The sequence below is a fragment of the Triticum urartu genome, chromosome 1A (assembly GCF_056163025.1).
Source record: "Triticum urartu cultivar PI428250 chromosome 1A, HENAU_Tu73, whole genome shotgun sequence".
In the NCBI taxonomy this organism is placed as follows: Eukaryota; Viridiplantae; Streptophyta; class Magnoliopsida; order Poales; family Poaceae; genus Triticum; species Triticum urartu.
The window spans coordinates 234,495,851-234,510,762 of record NC_141873.1 but is presented as its reverse complement, the minus strand read 5'-3'; the positions used below and the strand labels follow the sequence as shown (position 1 = coordinate 234,510,762).

The 14,912-nt window shown below is 44.1% G+C and overlaps 1 protein-coding gene across 1 annotated transcript; it reads left to right on the top strand.

Moving 5' to 3' along the window:
* Positions 1-13,103: 13,103 nt before the first annotated feature.
* Positions 13,104-14,502, top strand: LOC147990684 (uncharacterized). The gene is made up of 5 exons (XM_087538353.1): positions 13,104-13,211; positions 13,347-13,514; positions 13,576-13,824; positions 13,908-13,972; positions 14,046-14,502. Exons 1-5 carry the CDS (start codon positions 13,104-13,106, stop codon positions 14,500-14,502), a joined length of 1,047 nt encoding a protein of 348 aa, XP_087394479.1.
* The last annotated feature ends 410 nt before the right edge of the window (positions 14,503-14,912 follow it).

The window sequence follows — 14,912 nt, the reverse complement described above, 5'->3', positions numbered from 1 at the left end:
AAATCTAAAAAAACCCGAAATAAAACGGACGAAAAACCGAATGGTTTTCTCGAGGAAAATCGCCGGCGGCGGGGCAGCGGTCAACCTCCGGCGGGGCGGCGAGGTCGGCAGGCGGCGGCTCCGGCGGCGGGGCGGTGCAGCGGCAGGGCGGCGGCGCGGCGGTAGGGCGGCGACGCGGCGATGCGGCGATTTGGCGATTTTGAACATTTATTTGGGGACTAAATGCAATTGTGAAAAACACGCATTTTTCCTAAATTCAAATAAAATAGCAAATAAAACCAAAATAAAATCTTATTTGATTTTTTTATTAAATCCTCAATATTTCTTTATTTTGGGAAAGTCATTTTATCCCCTCTCTCATATTTTTGTAATAGAAATAATTGAAGATAAAATAAATAAAATCAAATGATCCTATTTTCAAAAATTGAGAAAACTCAAATATGAAAATAACGAAATCCCCAACTCTCTCTGAGGGTCCTTGAGTTGCGTGAAATTTCTGGATCAACCAAAATGCAATAAAATATGATATGCAATGATGATCTGGTGTATAACATTCCAAATTGAAAATTTGGGATGTTACAAACCTACCCCCCTTAAGATGAATCTCGCCCTCGAGATTCGGGTTGGCTAGAAAATAGGTGAGGGTGGTCCTTCAATAGATCTTTCTCTCATTCCCAGGTGGCTTCATCCTCCGTGTGGTGGCTCCATTGAACTTTGCAAAACTTAATAACCTTGCCACGGGTGACTCGGCTGGCATATTCAAGAATCTTGACTGGTTTCTCCTCATAGGTCAAATCATTGTCCAGCTGAATTGCTTCCAGCGGTACTGTGTCTCTCAGTGGTATATCAGCCATCTCTGCGTGGCACTTCTTCAACTGGGAAACGTGGAACACGTCGTGAACTCCTGACAATCCTTCGGGCAACTCCAACTTGTAGGCTACTTCTCCCATACGCTCCAAAACTTTGTATGGGCCTACAAAACGTGGCGCTAACTTTCCCTTAACTCCAAAGCGCTTAACTCCTCGAAGTGGAGATACTCGAAGATAAAGTCGGTCTCCGACTTCGTAAAGTGTCTCCTTGCGTTTAGAATCTGCGTAGCTCTTCTGCCTGGACTGGGCTACCTTGAGCCTATCGCAAATCAATTTTGACTTTCTGTTCAGACTCCTTAATCAGATCCGGTCCAAACAACTGGCGGTCTCCAACTTCATCCCACGACAATGGGGTCCTGCACCTCCTTCCGTACAAGGATTCAAAAGGGGGCCATCTTCAAACTGGATTGATAACTGTTGTTATAAGAGAACCCTACATATGGCAAATTCTCATCCCAACTAGATCCGTAATCTAGCGCACAAGCTCTTAGCATATCCTCCAAAATCTGATTGACTCTCTCGGTCTGTCCATCTGTCTGCGGATGGAAAGTTGTACTGAACTCTAGCTTGGTACCCAAAGTTTCATGCAACTGATTCCAAAACTTTGAGGTAAATTGGGTTCCTCTATCTGATACAATGCTCCTTGGAACTCCATGCAGACATACGATCCTGGTCATGTATATCTTTGCCAACTTGGCACTAGTATAGGTAGTCTTCACTGGGATGAAATGAGCTACCTTTGTCAAACGATCGACTACAACCCATATCGAGTCATATCCTGAACGTGTTCTGGGTAATCCTGTAATAAAATCCATGCCTAACTTATCCCACTTCCATTCGGGTATTGGCAATGGCTGTAGCAATCCTGCTGGCTTATGATGCTCTGCCTTTACTCTCTGACATACATCACAAACTGCTACATATTCCGCAATATCCTTCTTCATTCCAGTCCACCAGAAAATATCCTTCAAATCCAAATACATCTTGGTATTTCCTGGGTGAATCGAATATGGTGAATCATGGGCCTCTTGCAGAATTAACTTCCTGATCTCCGAATCATTGGGCACATAAACCCGGTCTTCAAACCATAAGGTATCGTGCTCATCCTCACGAAATCCTTTAGCTTTTCCTTTGCTCATTTTCTCCTTAATAGAAGCGATCTCCTTGTCAGTCCTTTGAGCTTCTTTGATCTTATCCATCAAAGTAGACTGAATCTCCAATGCTGCTACATAGCCTCTCGGGACTATCTGCAAACATAGCTCACGAAGATTTTCGGCTAACTCCCTTGGTAAATCTCCCGTCATTAAGGTGTTGACATGGCTTTTACGGCTCAACGCGTCAGCTACTACGTTAGCCTTTCTGGGGTGATAATGCAATCTCATGTCATAGTCCTTGATGAGTTCCAACCATCTCCTTTGTCTGAGATTCAATTTCTTCTGCGTGAAAATATACTTCAAACTCTTGTGATCTGTGTACACCTCACAATGATTTCCAATGAGAAAGTGTCTCCAGGTTTTCAATGCATGCACTACGGCTGCTAACTCCAAATCATGCGTAGCATAATTCAACTCATGAGGCTTGAGCTGTCGTGAGGCATAAGAAACAACTCTTCCTTCCTGCATAAGCACTGCTCCAAGTCCTCGACGTGAAGCGTCACAATACACCTCATAATCCTTGGTCTGATCTAGCAAAATCAACACGGGTGTTGTAACCAAATGTTTCTTCAACTCCTGGAAACTGGCCTCACATTCCTCAGTCCATATAAACTTGGTATCCTTCTTCAACAATTTTGTCATAGGCTTCCCAATCTTCGAATTTTTTTCAATAAATCTCCGTAGTATCCTGCAAGTCCAAGAAAACTCCGGATCTCTCCCACTGTTGTTGGCGCTTCCCAATTTGTCACAGTATCAACCTTGGTGGGATCTACTGCTATACCTTCTCCAGATATAACGTGTCCGAGGAATCCAACTTCCTTCAACCAAAACTCACATTTGCTAAACTTGGCATATAACTGATGTTCTCTGAGCTTACCAAGTACCAAACGCAAATGCTCTTATGCTCCTCTTCATTCTTCGAGTAAACCAGGATATCATCGATGAACACTACGACAAACTTATCCAAAAACTCCATAAACACTTTGTTCATCATGTTCATAAATATGCAGGTGCGTTAGTCAGACCAAATGACATAACGGTATAGTTGTACAGCCCATACCTGGTGGTAAAAGCTGTCTTAGGTATATCCTGTTCTCGAATCGTCAACTGGTGGTATCCTGATCATAGATCGATCTTGGAAAATACCTTAGCTCCTTGCAATCGATCAAACAGATCATTAATCATCAGTAGTGGGTACTTGTTCTTGATGGTTACTTCATTCAATCCTCGACAATCAACAACCATCCTTAACGATCCATCCTTCTTTTCCACTAGAAGTACTGGCGATCCCCAAGGTGAAGAACTTGGGCGAATATATCCTTTATCCAGTAACTCCTTAATCTGCTTCTTAATCTCTTCCAAATCCTTTGCGGGCATCCTATATGGTCTCTTAGATATTGGCCCTGTGCCTGGCAAAAGCTCAATCAAAAACTCAATATCTTTATCCGGTGGCATACCTGGCAACTCTTCTGGAAATACATCAGGGAAATCCTTCACTACTGGTACTTCCTCCTGCACAACTCCTGTTAACGAATTCACTTGAGTCCTCCTCGGCACATGTCGGGATACATACTTGATCCTTCCTCCTTCTGGGGTGGTAAGCAAAATTGACTTACTGGCGCAATTGATGTTTCCTCCATACATCGACAGCCAATCCATACCCAGAATTACATCCAAACGTTGTGATTCCAAAATGATCAAATCCGAGGGAAACACGTGCCTACCTATTCTCAATGGCACTTGAAAACATCCCTTGCTAGCCATATACTCTGCTCCTGGTGAGCTTACTAACATAGTGTTCTAAGAACTTTGGTGGGCAGGTTATACTTATCCACAAATCCCCTTGATATGTATGAATGCGATGCACAATTATCAAAAAGAATGAGTGCAGTAAATGACTTAACCAAAAACTTACCGATTACTGCATCCGGCTGCTCTTCAACCTCCTCCACGTTAACGTGGTTCACCTGTCCCCTATTGAAAGGGTTTGGCTTCTTCCCAGAGCTTCCATTGCCATTTCCATTCTGGGATTCAGGACATTCATTGGCATAATGTCCGGTCTTCTGGCACTTAAAGCAAGTGACTTGGCTCAGGTCTCTCTTGGCTGGGGTTGATGGGTTGGTGCGGTTCTGGCCGTTGCTTCCTCCATTCCCATTACTATTCTTGGTGCCATTGTGATTGTGCGAGCTACCTCCTCCATGGGTATGCTGAAAATGTCCTCCCGGTCTAGGGGTAAAACGTGGCTTCTGCTGAGCTCCAGAATTGTACTTCCCTTGTCCATACTTCCTCTTGCGATTCTCGATCTGCTGCTGCTTCCCTTCAATCATGAGAGCACGGTCTACCAACTCCTGGTAGTTATTGAAGGTTGCTACCATCAACTGCATGCTCAACTCATCATTCAGTCCTTCTAGAAACTTCTCCTGCTTAGCTGCATCCGTAGCTACGTCATCTGGGGCATAACGTGCTAACTTACTAAAGTCCTCCACATACTGGCCAACTTTCCATCCTCCTTGGCGCAAGTTGCGAAACTCTCGTTTCTTCATGGCCATAGCTCCTGCTGAAACATGGGCAGTATGGAAAGCCTGCTGAAACTGGTCCCACGTGATAGTGTCGATAGGGAAAGTGGCGGTGAAATTCTCCCACCATGATGCTGCGGGTCCTTCAAACTGATGTGCGGCAAACTTCACCTTTTCCGCATCTGTGCATCCTGCCGTGGTCAACTCCCTTGCTGTCTTGCAGAGCCAATCGTCTGCTACTATAGGCTCAGTGCTACTGGAAAACACCGGCGGATTCAGCCTAAGAAAACGGGCTAACTGATCAACAGGTGGCGGTGGTGGGTTGTTGTTGTTGTTCCCCTAATTCTGATTCTGGACTAGCAACTGCATCAATGTGTTCTGCTGCTGGATCAGCTGGGTGAGCTCTGGTGGGAGGGTAAATCTGGGGTCACGTCTCGGAGGCATCTAAGGGTTTAGAAAAGATGAGATTTAAGAATAGAAAGGGGTCTAGAGAGAAAACACTACCCATATGCACATGAGGCAAAATCAAACAATCCACTTCATTCGATCAAACAAGGGCATACAATCGATCTAACTATCGCAAAAGTGCTCGGACTACTATATTTACATGGTGGACTACTACTACTGATGGGGTGGTCTACTAGAAATATTCTTCGGTTGCAGACTCCATGATATCTGCTCCAGCTTCATCAACATAGTCATCATCGCTATCATCTGGATCCGAGTCAGTGTCATCGATGATGATGTAGTCTTCCGGGCGAATCTCCTTGGGTTCTTCGTCTTCTTCTACTGGTGTAGGGCCTCCCATGAATATTCCGATCTTCTTGATCAGATCTTCATTCTTCTCCACTAGTACTTCGATTTCCTCTTCATAATCTTCTCGTGTAGCCTTCAGTTCTTCCTCTAGTTCCTTGATTCTTGTTTTCGCCTTCTTCAGATCTATCATGTCGATGCACATCTGGTTCTCCAGACGTCGAATGTGCTGGTTTAACTCCTGGATAAAAGCTGCAATTGATCTATCCTTCCTGGTGCTGATCATCTCCCAGTGCTCATCTCGGCGCCCACAAATCTGGTAGATAGTATCCTTGAGATCATTGCGGTAAACTTCTCCAATGCGTCCCATGGCAATGTGAGCTGCCATGCTCTTTCCTAGACTCCATGTTGGTGCATCAAAGGAAAACTCTATGGGCTCAGTGATGGGCATGAACGTCCTTCCTGGAACTTGAACTTGAATCATCCAGCGCCCTTCTTCAGGTAAAGTGGCGTTGTAAGTCCCGGTGAAGCTTGGTACTCCTATGTTCAGATATCTAGTGACTTCCTTCAAGTGACGTCCAAAGGGTGTATCTTCATCCGGTTGTGTGAACTTGTTCCTTGCATCCGCCATCCTAAAAGAGTAGAAAAGATGAGAAGTCAGAATGAGAAGAGTGAGTAGTGATCTAGGGCTTTAGCTTAATGGTCGTGTCCTACAGTCAGCATGTGCTCTGATACCATCTTGTAGCAATCACACGCTTGTTACACAGAGTGTCTCAAAAGAGAACTTATTACAATAAATATGGCTTAAGGCCATCTAATAACGATAACAACGGAAGGCTTGTAAGATAAGTGAGTCCATCAACTCCAACGACATCACTGAGTATAGAACCATGACCTAAAAGCACCTTACTCGTCGTCTGAAAAGTCTACAACATGAATGTTGCAGCCCGAAACGGGTCAGCACATGGAATATGCTGGCAATGTAACACATAGAGAGCAATGAAAGAATAAGGCTATACTATATGCATATTTGGCTGGTGGAAAGCTCTATGGTTACAGTTTTGCGTAAAGCCAATTTGTCCCTACTGCAAAGGAATAAATTTTATTTAACTATCATGGTAGTTGTTAAACATTGAGAATGGTTGACAGCATTCTCAATCCCAATTAGAAAACATCATTAAAAACCCAACAATATTAATTTAGAGTAACATGACGAGATTCACATGACAATCCAAGTACTAGATACTCAAGTTGTCCATAACCGGGGACACGGCTAACCATGATTAGTTTGTACACTCTGCAGAGATTTGCGCACTTTTCCCCACAAGACTCGATCTCCTCCGTTGGATTTCTCGCACTACATGGTGTTTGAGAAACGGATGACCGAGACATAGTCTTTTAGAAGCACTAGCACCTTACGATCGGGTAGACCGTTACACCTACCTTCCCCTACATCTGCTAGTCTACCACTCTAAGAGTTCGCATGACTTAGTCAACTATGCTAGATCCCATAGTAGCTTGTGGCTGCACACGGAAGTTTCTAGCATGAATAATCTCATGATCCCTTTGAGCCTGGGTGGCGGTCCAAAAGAAAACAGGCAATCACTGGAATACCCAGGTGCCTCAATCCACCCAGATGTGTATTTAAGTTGTCACCTTAGATAAACCATTAATTTAACAAACTCACATCTGTCATGGATTTCACTCACCCAAACCACGTCTACTAGCATAGCATGGCATAATAAACAAACGTAGAAGTAACTCCCAAAGGTTTGATAATAAACAGGTAATAGGTTCTACCTCAACTACTTCCCAAACCCACAATTTAATTAGATCCTAATCATGCAATCTGTGAGGATTGATCTAATGCAATAAAACTGGGTAGTAGGAGGTATGATCAAAGTGTTACTTGCCTTGCTGATGATCCGCAAAACCTAGCGATTCAAAGTAGCAAGTGGCGCACTCCAGGTACTCTATCGCAAACCAACAAACATACAATAAGTACTCAACTAATGCACAGGTAAAACTCAAATAAGAGATCTAACCAGAAAATTCAACTTAAGAACTCCGGTTGGCAAAAAGAACCAAATCGAACGAAGCAACGAAAGACAAACGGCAAAAGAAACAGGCTTCATTTACTATTCTAGATCTAGGGAAATTTTTACAGAGGCAAAAACTTGTTTGAGTTGGTTAAACGGAAAGAGGGTTTCGAGACGAAACTCCAGGCGCTTGAATCGCCTGATTCCGATAAACGAGCAAAAAGTTATACTAGAACGAAAAATCGAATCAGAAATCGCGATCAGAAAAAAATCACGGATTTAATCCGAGAAAAAGAAAAACGACGAACAGATTAATGAACGAACGTTCGTTATCTGGATCTAAACGATGAACGCGTTCGTTAAAACGAACGAACGAGCGAACGCTCGCTAAATAAATAAACCAGAAAAACCAATCTATTAAAAAATGAAATCTAAAAAAACCAAAAAAACTGGACGGAAAACCGAACGGTTTTCTCGAGGAAAACCGCCGGCGGCGGGGCAGCGGTCAACCTCCGGCGGGGCGGCGAGGTCGGCAGGCGGCGGCTCCGGCGCCGGGGCGGTGCGGCGGCAGGGCGGCGGCGCGGCGATGCGGCGGCGCGACGGCGTGGCGAGGCGGCGACGGCGGCGTCAGGGCGGCGGGGTAGGGTGCTAGGGTTTGGGGTGGCTCGGGCTGGGCTCCCCGGCTTATAAAGGCCGGCCGGGCCAGGTGTCCTAGTCGGACACGGCCCGGTAGGTCGGTTCGACTTTTTTTAAACAATTACGCTCAGAGAAAAAAACCAAAAGGAATACTAAACGGACTCCAAAAATCCTGAAATAAATTTTCCCCGTCTTCTAAAATCAGGACGCATAGGATGAACATTTATTTGGGGCCTAAATGCAATTTTGAAAAATGCACATTTTTCCTAAATTCAAATAAAATAGCAAATAAAACCAAAATAAAATTTATTTGATTTTTTTATTAAATCCTCAATATTTCTTTATTTTGGGAAAGTCATTTTATTCCCTCTCTCATATTTTTGTAATAGAAATAATTGAAGATAAAATAAATAAAATCAAATGATCCTATTTTCCAAATTCGAGAAAACTCAAATATGAAAATAACGAAATCCCCAACTCTCTCCGAGGGTCCTTGAGTTGCGTGAAATTTCTGGATCAACCAAAATGCAATAAAATATGATATGCAATGATGATCTAGTGTATAACATTCCAAATTGAAAATTTGGGATGTTACACAGGGGGGCGCGCCTACCCCCCTGGGCGCGCCCTCCACCCTCGTGGCTCCACCGACCTAGTTCTTCCTCCTATATATGTCTACATACCCTGAAAACATCCAGTAGCACCACGAAAGCCTATTTCCACCGCCGCAACCTTCTGTACGCAAGAGATCCCATCTTGGGGCCTTTTTCGGAGCTCCGCCGGAGGGGGCATCGATCACGGAGGGCTTCTCCATCAACACCATAGCCTCTCCGATGATGTGTGAGTAGTTTACCTCAGACCTTTGGGTCCATAGTTATTAGCTAGATGGCTTCTTCTCTCTCTTTGGATCTCAATACAATGTTCTCCTTGAGCTTCTTGGAGATATATTTGATGTAACTCTTTTTGCGGTGTGTTTGTCGAGATCCGATGAATTGTGGGTTTATGATAAAGTTTATCTATGAACAATATTTGATTCTTCTCTGAAATCCTTTATGTATGATTGGTTATCTTTGCAAGTCTCTTCGAATTATCAGTTTGGTTTGGCCTACTAGATTGATCTTTCTTGCAATGGGAGAAGTGCTTAGCTTTGGGTTCAATCTTGCATTATCCTTTCCAAGTGACAGCAGGGACAGCAAGGCACGTATTGTATTGTTGCCATCGAGGATAAAAAGATGGGGTTTATATCATATTGCTTGAGTTTATCCCTCTACATCATGTCATCTTGCCTAATGCATTACTCTGTTCTTATGAACTTAATACTCTAGATGCATGCTGGATAGCGGTCGATGTGTGGAGTAATAGTAGTAGATGCAGAATCGTTTCGGTCTACCTGTCGCGGACGTGATGCCTATATACATGATCATGCCTAGATGTTCTCATAATTATTCACTTTTCTATCAATTGCTTGACAGTAATTTGTTCACCCACCGTAATACTTATGCTATCTTGAGAGAAGCCAATAGTGAAGCCTATGCCCCCCGGGTCTATCTTTTATCATATAAGTTTCCAATCTATTTTACTTTGCAATCTTTACTTTCAATCTATATCATAAAAATACCAAAAATATTTATTTTACTATTATTATCTCTATCGGATCTCACTCTCGTAAGTGACCGTGAAGGGATTGACAACCCCTTTATCGCGTTGGTTGCGAGGTTCTTATTTGTTTGTGTAGGGACGAGGGACTTGCGCATAGTCTCCTACTGGATTGATACCTTGGTTCTCAAAAACTGAGGGAAATACTTACGCTACTTTGCTGCATCACCCTTTCCACTTCAAGGGAAAACCTCAAGAGGTAGCAAGAAGGATTTCTGGCGCCGTTGCCCAGGAGGTTGCACCAAGTCAAGTCAAGATTTGATCTCCCGCCAACGAGCCATTTCTGGCGCCGTTGCCGGGAAGATCTACCACAAGTCAAGACATACCAAGTACCCATCACAAACTCTTATCCCTCGCATTACATTATTTTCCATTTGCCTCTCGTTTTCCTCTCCCCCACTTCACCCTTGCCGTTTTATTCGCCCTCTTTTTCTATTCCCCTTCTCTTTTCCGTTCGTCTCTTTTCGCTTGCTTCTTGTGTGCTTGTGTGTTGGATTGTATGTCACGATGGCTCAAGATAATACTAAATTGTGCGAATTTTCTAATACCATCAATAATGATTTTATTAGCACTCCTATTGCTCCTCTTATCGATGTTGAATCTTGTGAAATTATTGCTGCTTTGCTGAATCTTGTCATGAAAGATATGTTTTCCGGCCTTCCTATTGAAGATCCCGCTACCGATCTGAATAGCTTTGTTGATTTGTGGGATATGTAAAAGAAGAAAGATGTGGATAATGATATTGTTAAATTGAAGCTATTTCCGTTTTCGCTTAGAGATCGTGCTTAAACTTGGTTTTCTTCTTTGCCTAAAAATAGTATTGATTCATGGAATAAGTGCGAAGATGCTTTTATCTCTAAGTATTTCCCTCCCGCTAAGACAATCTCTCTTAGGAACGATATTATGAATTTTAAGCAACTTGATCATGAACATGTTGCACAATCTTGGGAGAGGATGAAATTAATGATACGTAATTGCCCTACTCGTGGTTTGAATCTTTGGATGATTATACAAAAAATTTATGCCAGATTGAATTTTGCTTCTAGAAATCTTTTAGATTCGGCCGCGGGAGGCACTTTTATGGAAATCACTTTAGGAGAAGCTACTAAACTCCTAGATAATATTATGGTTAATTATTCTCAATGGCACACTGTCATGGAATTGTCACGGCAGATGTCCTTTTGCAAGGACTTAGTCGTGGAGCCATCGCAACTAGGAAGCTTAAAGGGGTTAATCGGGACAAGGACACGCGAGGTTTATACTAGTTCAGCCCCTTACGGTGAAGGAAGGCCTACGTCTAGTTGGGTTGGAATTGCTTGAGGTTTCGATGACCAGGGAGCAAGATACGCTATGCCTGGCTCTCGATCAGTTGTTTCTTGCCCTAAGCCGCTGGCAGGTCGTCCCCTTATATACACGGGTTGACGCCCTGCGGCCTACAGAGTTCCGGCCGGCTCATAAATAGTGTCCGGCTCGGCGACTAGTTACTTCTACCTTACAATACAAGTTATACCATCGTGGTGGTTTATCTTTACGGGCCTCAGAGTCGCCTGTGGGCCTTTAAGCCTTTTAGTGAACCGCCATCTTCATGCCTTGGTCTTGGGCTTCTGATGAACCTCTATTTGCATAACCCAACCTCTCCTAGATGGCTTACACAAATAGTCATATCCCCAACATTAGGCCCCAGATTGATTTGAACCGGTTCATGTCAATCTTTGAAAACCTTATGAACTGGCCTTTAGCCTTCTGTCTTGCGTGAAAATTGTAACCCGCCGTGACGTCATCCTCTGGCTCTGGGTTAAATCATCGTGACGTCATTGTCAATAAAACTTATATTTTAATTCATCATATCTTCAACGGATCTTTGCCTTTACTGACCCTCCCGAAAATCGAGGCGTCGGGGCTGCTGGATGATGATGTCTTGGTCTCCTCGTTTCTCGCGCTGTCTCAGTCGGTCCTCCTTATAAATAGGCGCGACCTAGGTCTTTTTCATTTCCTCCGGTCGTCTTCTTCCTCGCACTCCCTCTTCTGCCGCTCGAGCTCCGCCGCCGCCACCGTCGGAAACCTCGTCTTCACCAACTCAGGCCACTGCATCACCCTGTTTTTTGACCAGAGAACAACGGCAACCCTCCGCAGTTCTTCCACATCGGTGAGTTCTCTTTCCCCCCTTTCTTAGATCTGCATTAGTACTGTCTTGAGTTCGTCGATGTTCATCATCGCCCGACGCAACCTCCATTAGTTCTTACCTCTAATACCTTGTTCAGATCGTAAAAACCACATAGAACTACCGCGGAGGATGTTGTGTGCTTATTCTGTATGAAAACATATCTCATTTCCTTGCTTTGGAAGCCCTCCTTGAGTATATGAACTTCCCTGTATTGTTTTAGGTCTAGAAATTTTTCCTTTCCAGAGCATCATTTGATCCAAAATAATAATTGCAATTTGTGAAACCTGTTTGCTCCACACTTAGCCAAAAACTGTGTCTGTTGACTCTGTTTCAGCCATAGTACTCCGTGTAACCGGTTTGAGATAAGACCGGCTGTCAGCACCGCTTGCCTCTGGCGACTTAAGAAAACCTTAATCATCTTTAATACCTGCAGCTGTTAAACATTATCACATAGTTACCTGTATGTCATTAGGCCCCTTCTTAAGCCGCCATCTTAAATAACCCAATAATGTTTATTCTCCGGGTTATAATAAACCGGAAAAATTCCCTTTATCTTGTTGTAGGCTTCAATTTACCCAATGGCACCCAAAGCTGTTAAATCTCCGGTTACCTGCAACTGGGTCCCATCCATTGTTACAGAGAGCAAACTGTCCGAGTTTGTAAAGTCGGGCCATCTGCCCAAGAAGGATGTGATGTCTTATCGTGCTCCTGATCCGTCTGAAGAGAAACCTCAATCCAAGGAAGGGGAGGTGATCATTTTTACCGATCACATGAGCCGGGGATTTGCTCCTCCCGGTTCAAAATTCTTTAGAGACGTTTTGCACTTCTTTGACTTAAGACCTTAAGACATCGGGCCCAATTCTGTGTCAAATATCTGCAACTTCCAAGTTTACTGTGAGGTCTACCTTGGAGAAGAACCCAGCCTACTTTTGTTCAGGGAATTGTTCTATTTGAACCGGCAGAATGAGCGGGCCAACGGGCCCAGCCTGGAGCTTGGTGGCATATCGATTCAAAGGCGGAGAGACTGCCTGTTACCTTATGCTGAATTGCCGAGTCATCCAAAGGACTGGAACCAGACATGGTTCTACTACCAAGATACTTCTCCGGCTGGTGAAAACCCGCTGCCCGGCTTCCATGCATTGCGCCTTGAACCTACTCACCCGCTGCCGGATAAGTTGACTGCTATTGAACGTCTGCCACTCACCCCCAAGATCAAGAAGATTAAAGCTCTTTTAGGGAACGACTTAGATGGCATTGACCTGGTCCGAGTCTGGGTTGCTTGGAGAATAATTCCGTTAAGCCGCCGCCCCGGCTTAATGTGTAATTATTCAGGTGAGAAAGATGACCCTCAGCGTCATAGTCCTGACGACTTACCAGATGACGTAGTGGAGGCTACAACTCAGTCTTTGTTGAAAGAGGGCACAGTGAATAGTAACGCTTTCGGCTTACTACCTTTTTGCAAGAAGAACCCGGCCCCTGTAGTAAGTTTCCAGCTGTCGGGTTATTATTTATCATGTTATACTGTATTCTTATGCATAACCCTTTATAACCTTTTACAGGCAAATGATAACTTCTGGAAAATCCAATATGATCATGAGGCGGCCAAGAAAGCCAGGGCGGCCAAGAGAGCCGAAAGGAAAACCGCCAAGCCCACCACTTCAAGGAAAAGGAAGCCAAGCGCTTCTGAGCTGTTTCAGCTTGATGATACTGATGATAATGAGGAAGAGGTAACTTTTTAATTTCCCTTTCTCCTTTATCACTACCTTACTGATATTAACCTTCTTTCAGGAAGACACGGGCAACAACCAACCTGTCGAGGAAGAGGTAATTATAATCTCCTCCGACTCCGAGCTTCGGCCGCGTCAGAAAATTCGAAGAGTAACCCGGAAAGTAAGATTTTCACACCCTTTGGCTTACCAAGATCCTGACTTTCTTTTGAAGCAACAGCAATTTGAAAACCGGAGGCAGACCCGGACCAGCAAGGATGCAGAGCTATCCTCCGGCTTGCCTGACACAACCCGGAAGCGTCAGACTGAGGTTATCTCCAACTTATACCCTTTTTTTTACCTTTGGCGGGTCTAATCCGTCAACCTCTCAATTCCTCTGACTCCAATTACCAGGATACCTCTCCTTCATCCGGCGAGTCCATGCAATCAAACACGCCGGCTTTTAAGACTGCCCCTGGGTAATATCAATTTATTCACCTTATGTTTTTCTTTCTTCATGTTTCTTTACTTATTTCTCTGCTTTGCCCACAGCATGCAGGTTAAGCCCAGGAAGAAAACCAAGAAGGATAAACCGGCCCAAACCCCTGTGGTGACTGAACCGGAACAGGGTATAGCTGCTCCCGACTCTTCCACACATCAACCGCCGCCTGAGCCGGCTCAAGACATTGCAGCACCAACTTCTGACCCTCCTGCTGAAGATATTCTTGATGGTTCTGTTAACCCGGAGGCACCTAGCCCAGTCAAAACGGCTGACCCAGAAGTGGAATTTCTCAAGGCTCAATTTGTTGAGCCGGCCAGGCCCACCGTCCTTGCCAAATGCTCGGCTAAAGAGGAGTTGCTAGAACGTCGTAAGGCCAAGATGGATATCACCGACTATACTCATTTAAGTATTGGAGAGATCGTCTCGGGCTATATCAACCAGGTGCAAAGCAGCTGTGACCTGGAAATTGACATGGTGAAGCAAATACAACAAAAATCTGAGGTATGACTTATGCTTCCTTACTTTCAATCATACTTACTGTACCAGCCCCCAAGTCTATTGCTTATGAATAAATATGCTGTAGACTTAGAAAAATTGTTAGAGCTGCTTTCCCGGCTTAAAGAAAAAATATTTAAACCGGATGTAACACAATACCTTTAACTTGCGATACACATTAGCCCCCAAGTGCCAAGTATCTTTGCTTGCAAAGTATTTGGGACTTAATATCCAGGACCGACTTAATAATTTAGAAAGCTTCGGTACACATTAGCCCCCAAGTGTCAAGTATCTTTGCTTGCAAACTGCTTGGGACTTAATATTATTTACCATAATCTTGACTACTATCCGGTGCAATGCAGGCCACCATAAGACAATTTGAATCGGAGATTGCTGACCTGAAGAACTGCCTGGCAGCCCAG

What these genes read in the sequence shown, in the direction of transcription:
- LOC147990684 (XM_087538353.1), top strand. Translation starts at nt 13,104, where the DNA reads ATGTGTAATTATTCAGGTGAGAAAGATGACCCTCAGCGTCATAGTCCT. An exon ending in CTTTGTTGAAAGAGGGCACA is followed by an intron (nt 13,212 to 13,346) that starts GTGAATAGTAAC and finishes AACCTTTTACAG; the next exon opens with GCAAATGATAACTTCTGGAA. An exon ending in CTGATGATAATGAGGAAGAG is followed by an intron (nt 13,515 to 13,575) that starts GTAACTTTTTAA and finishes ACCTTCTTTCAG; the next exon opens with GAAGACACGGGCAACAACCA.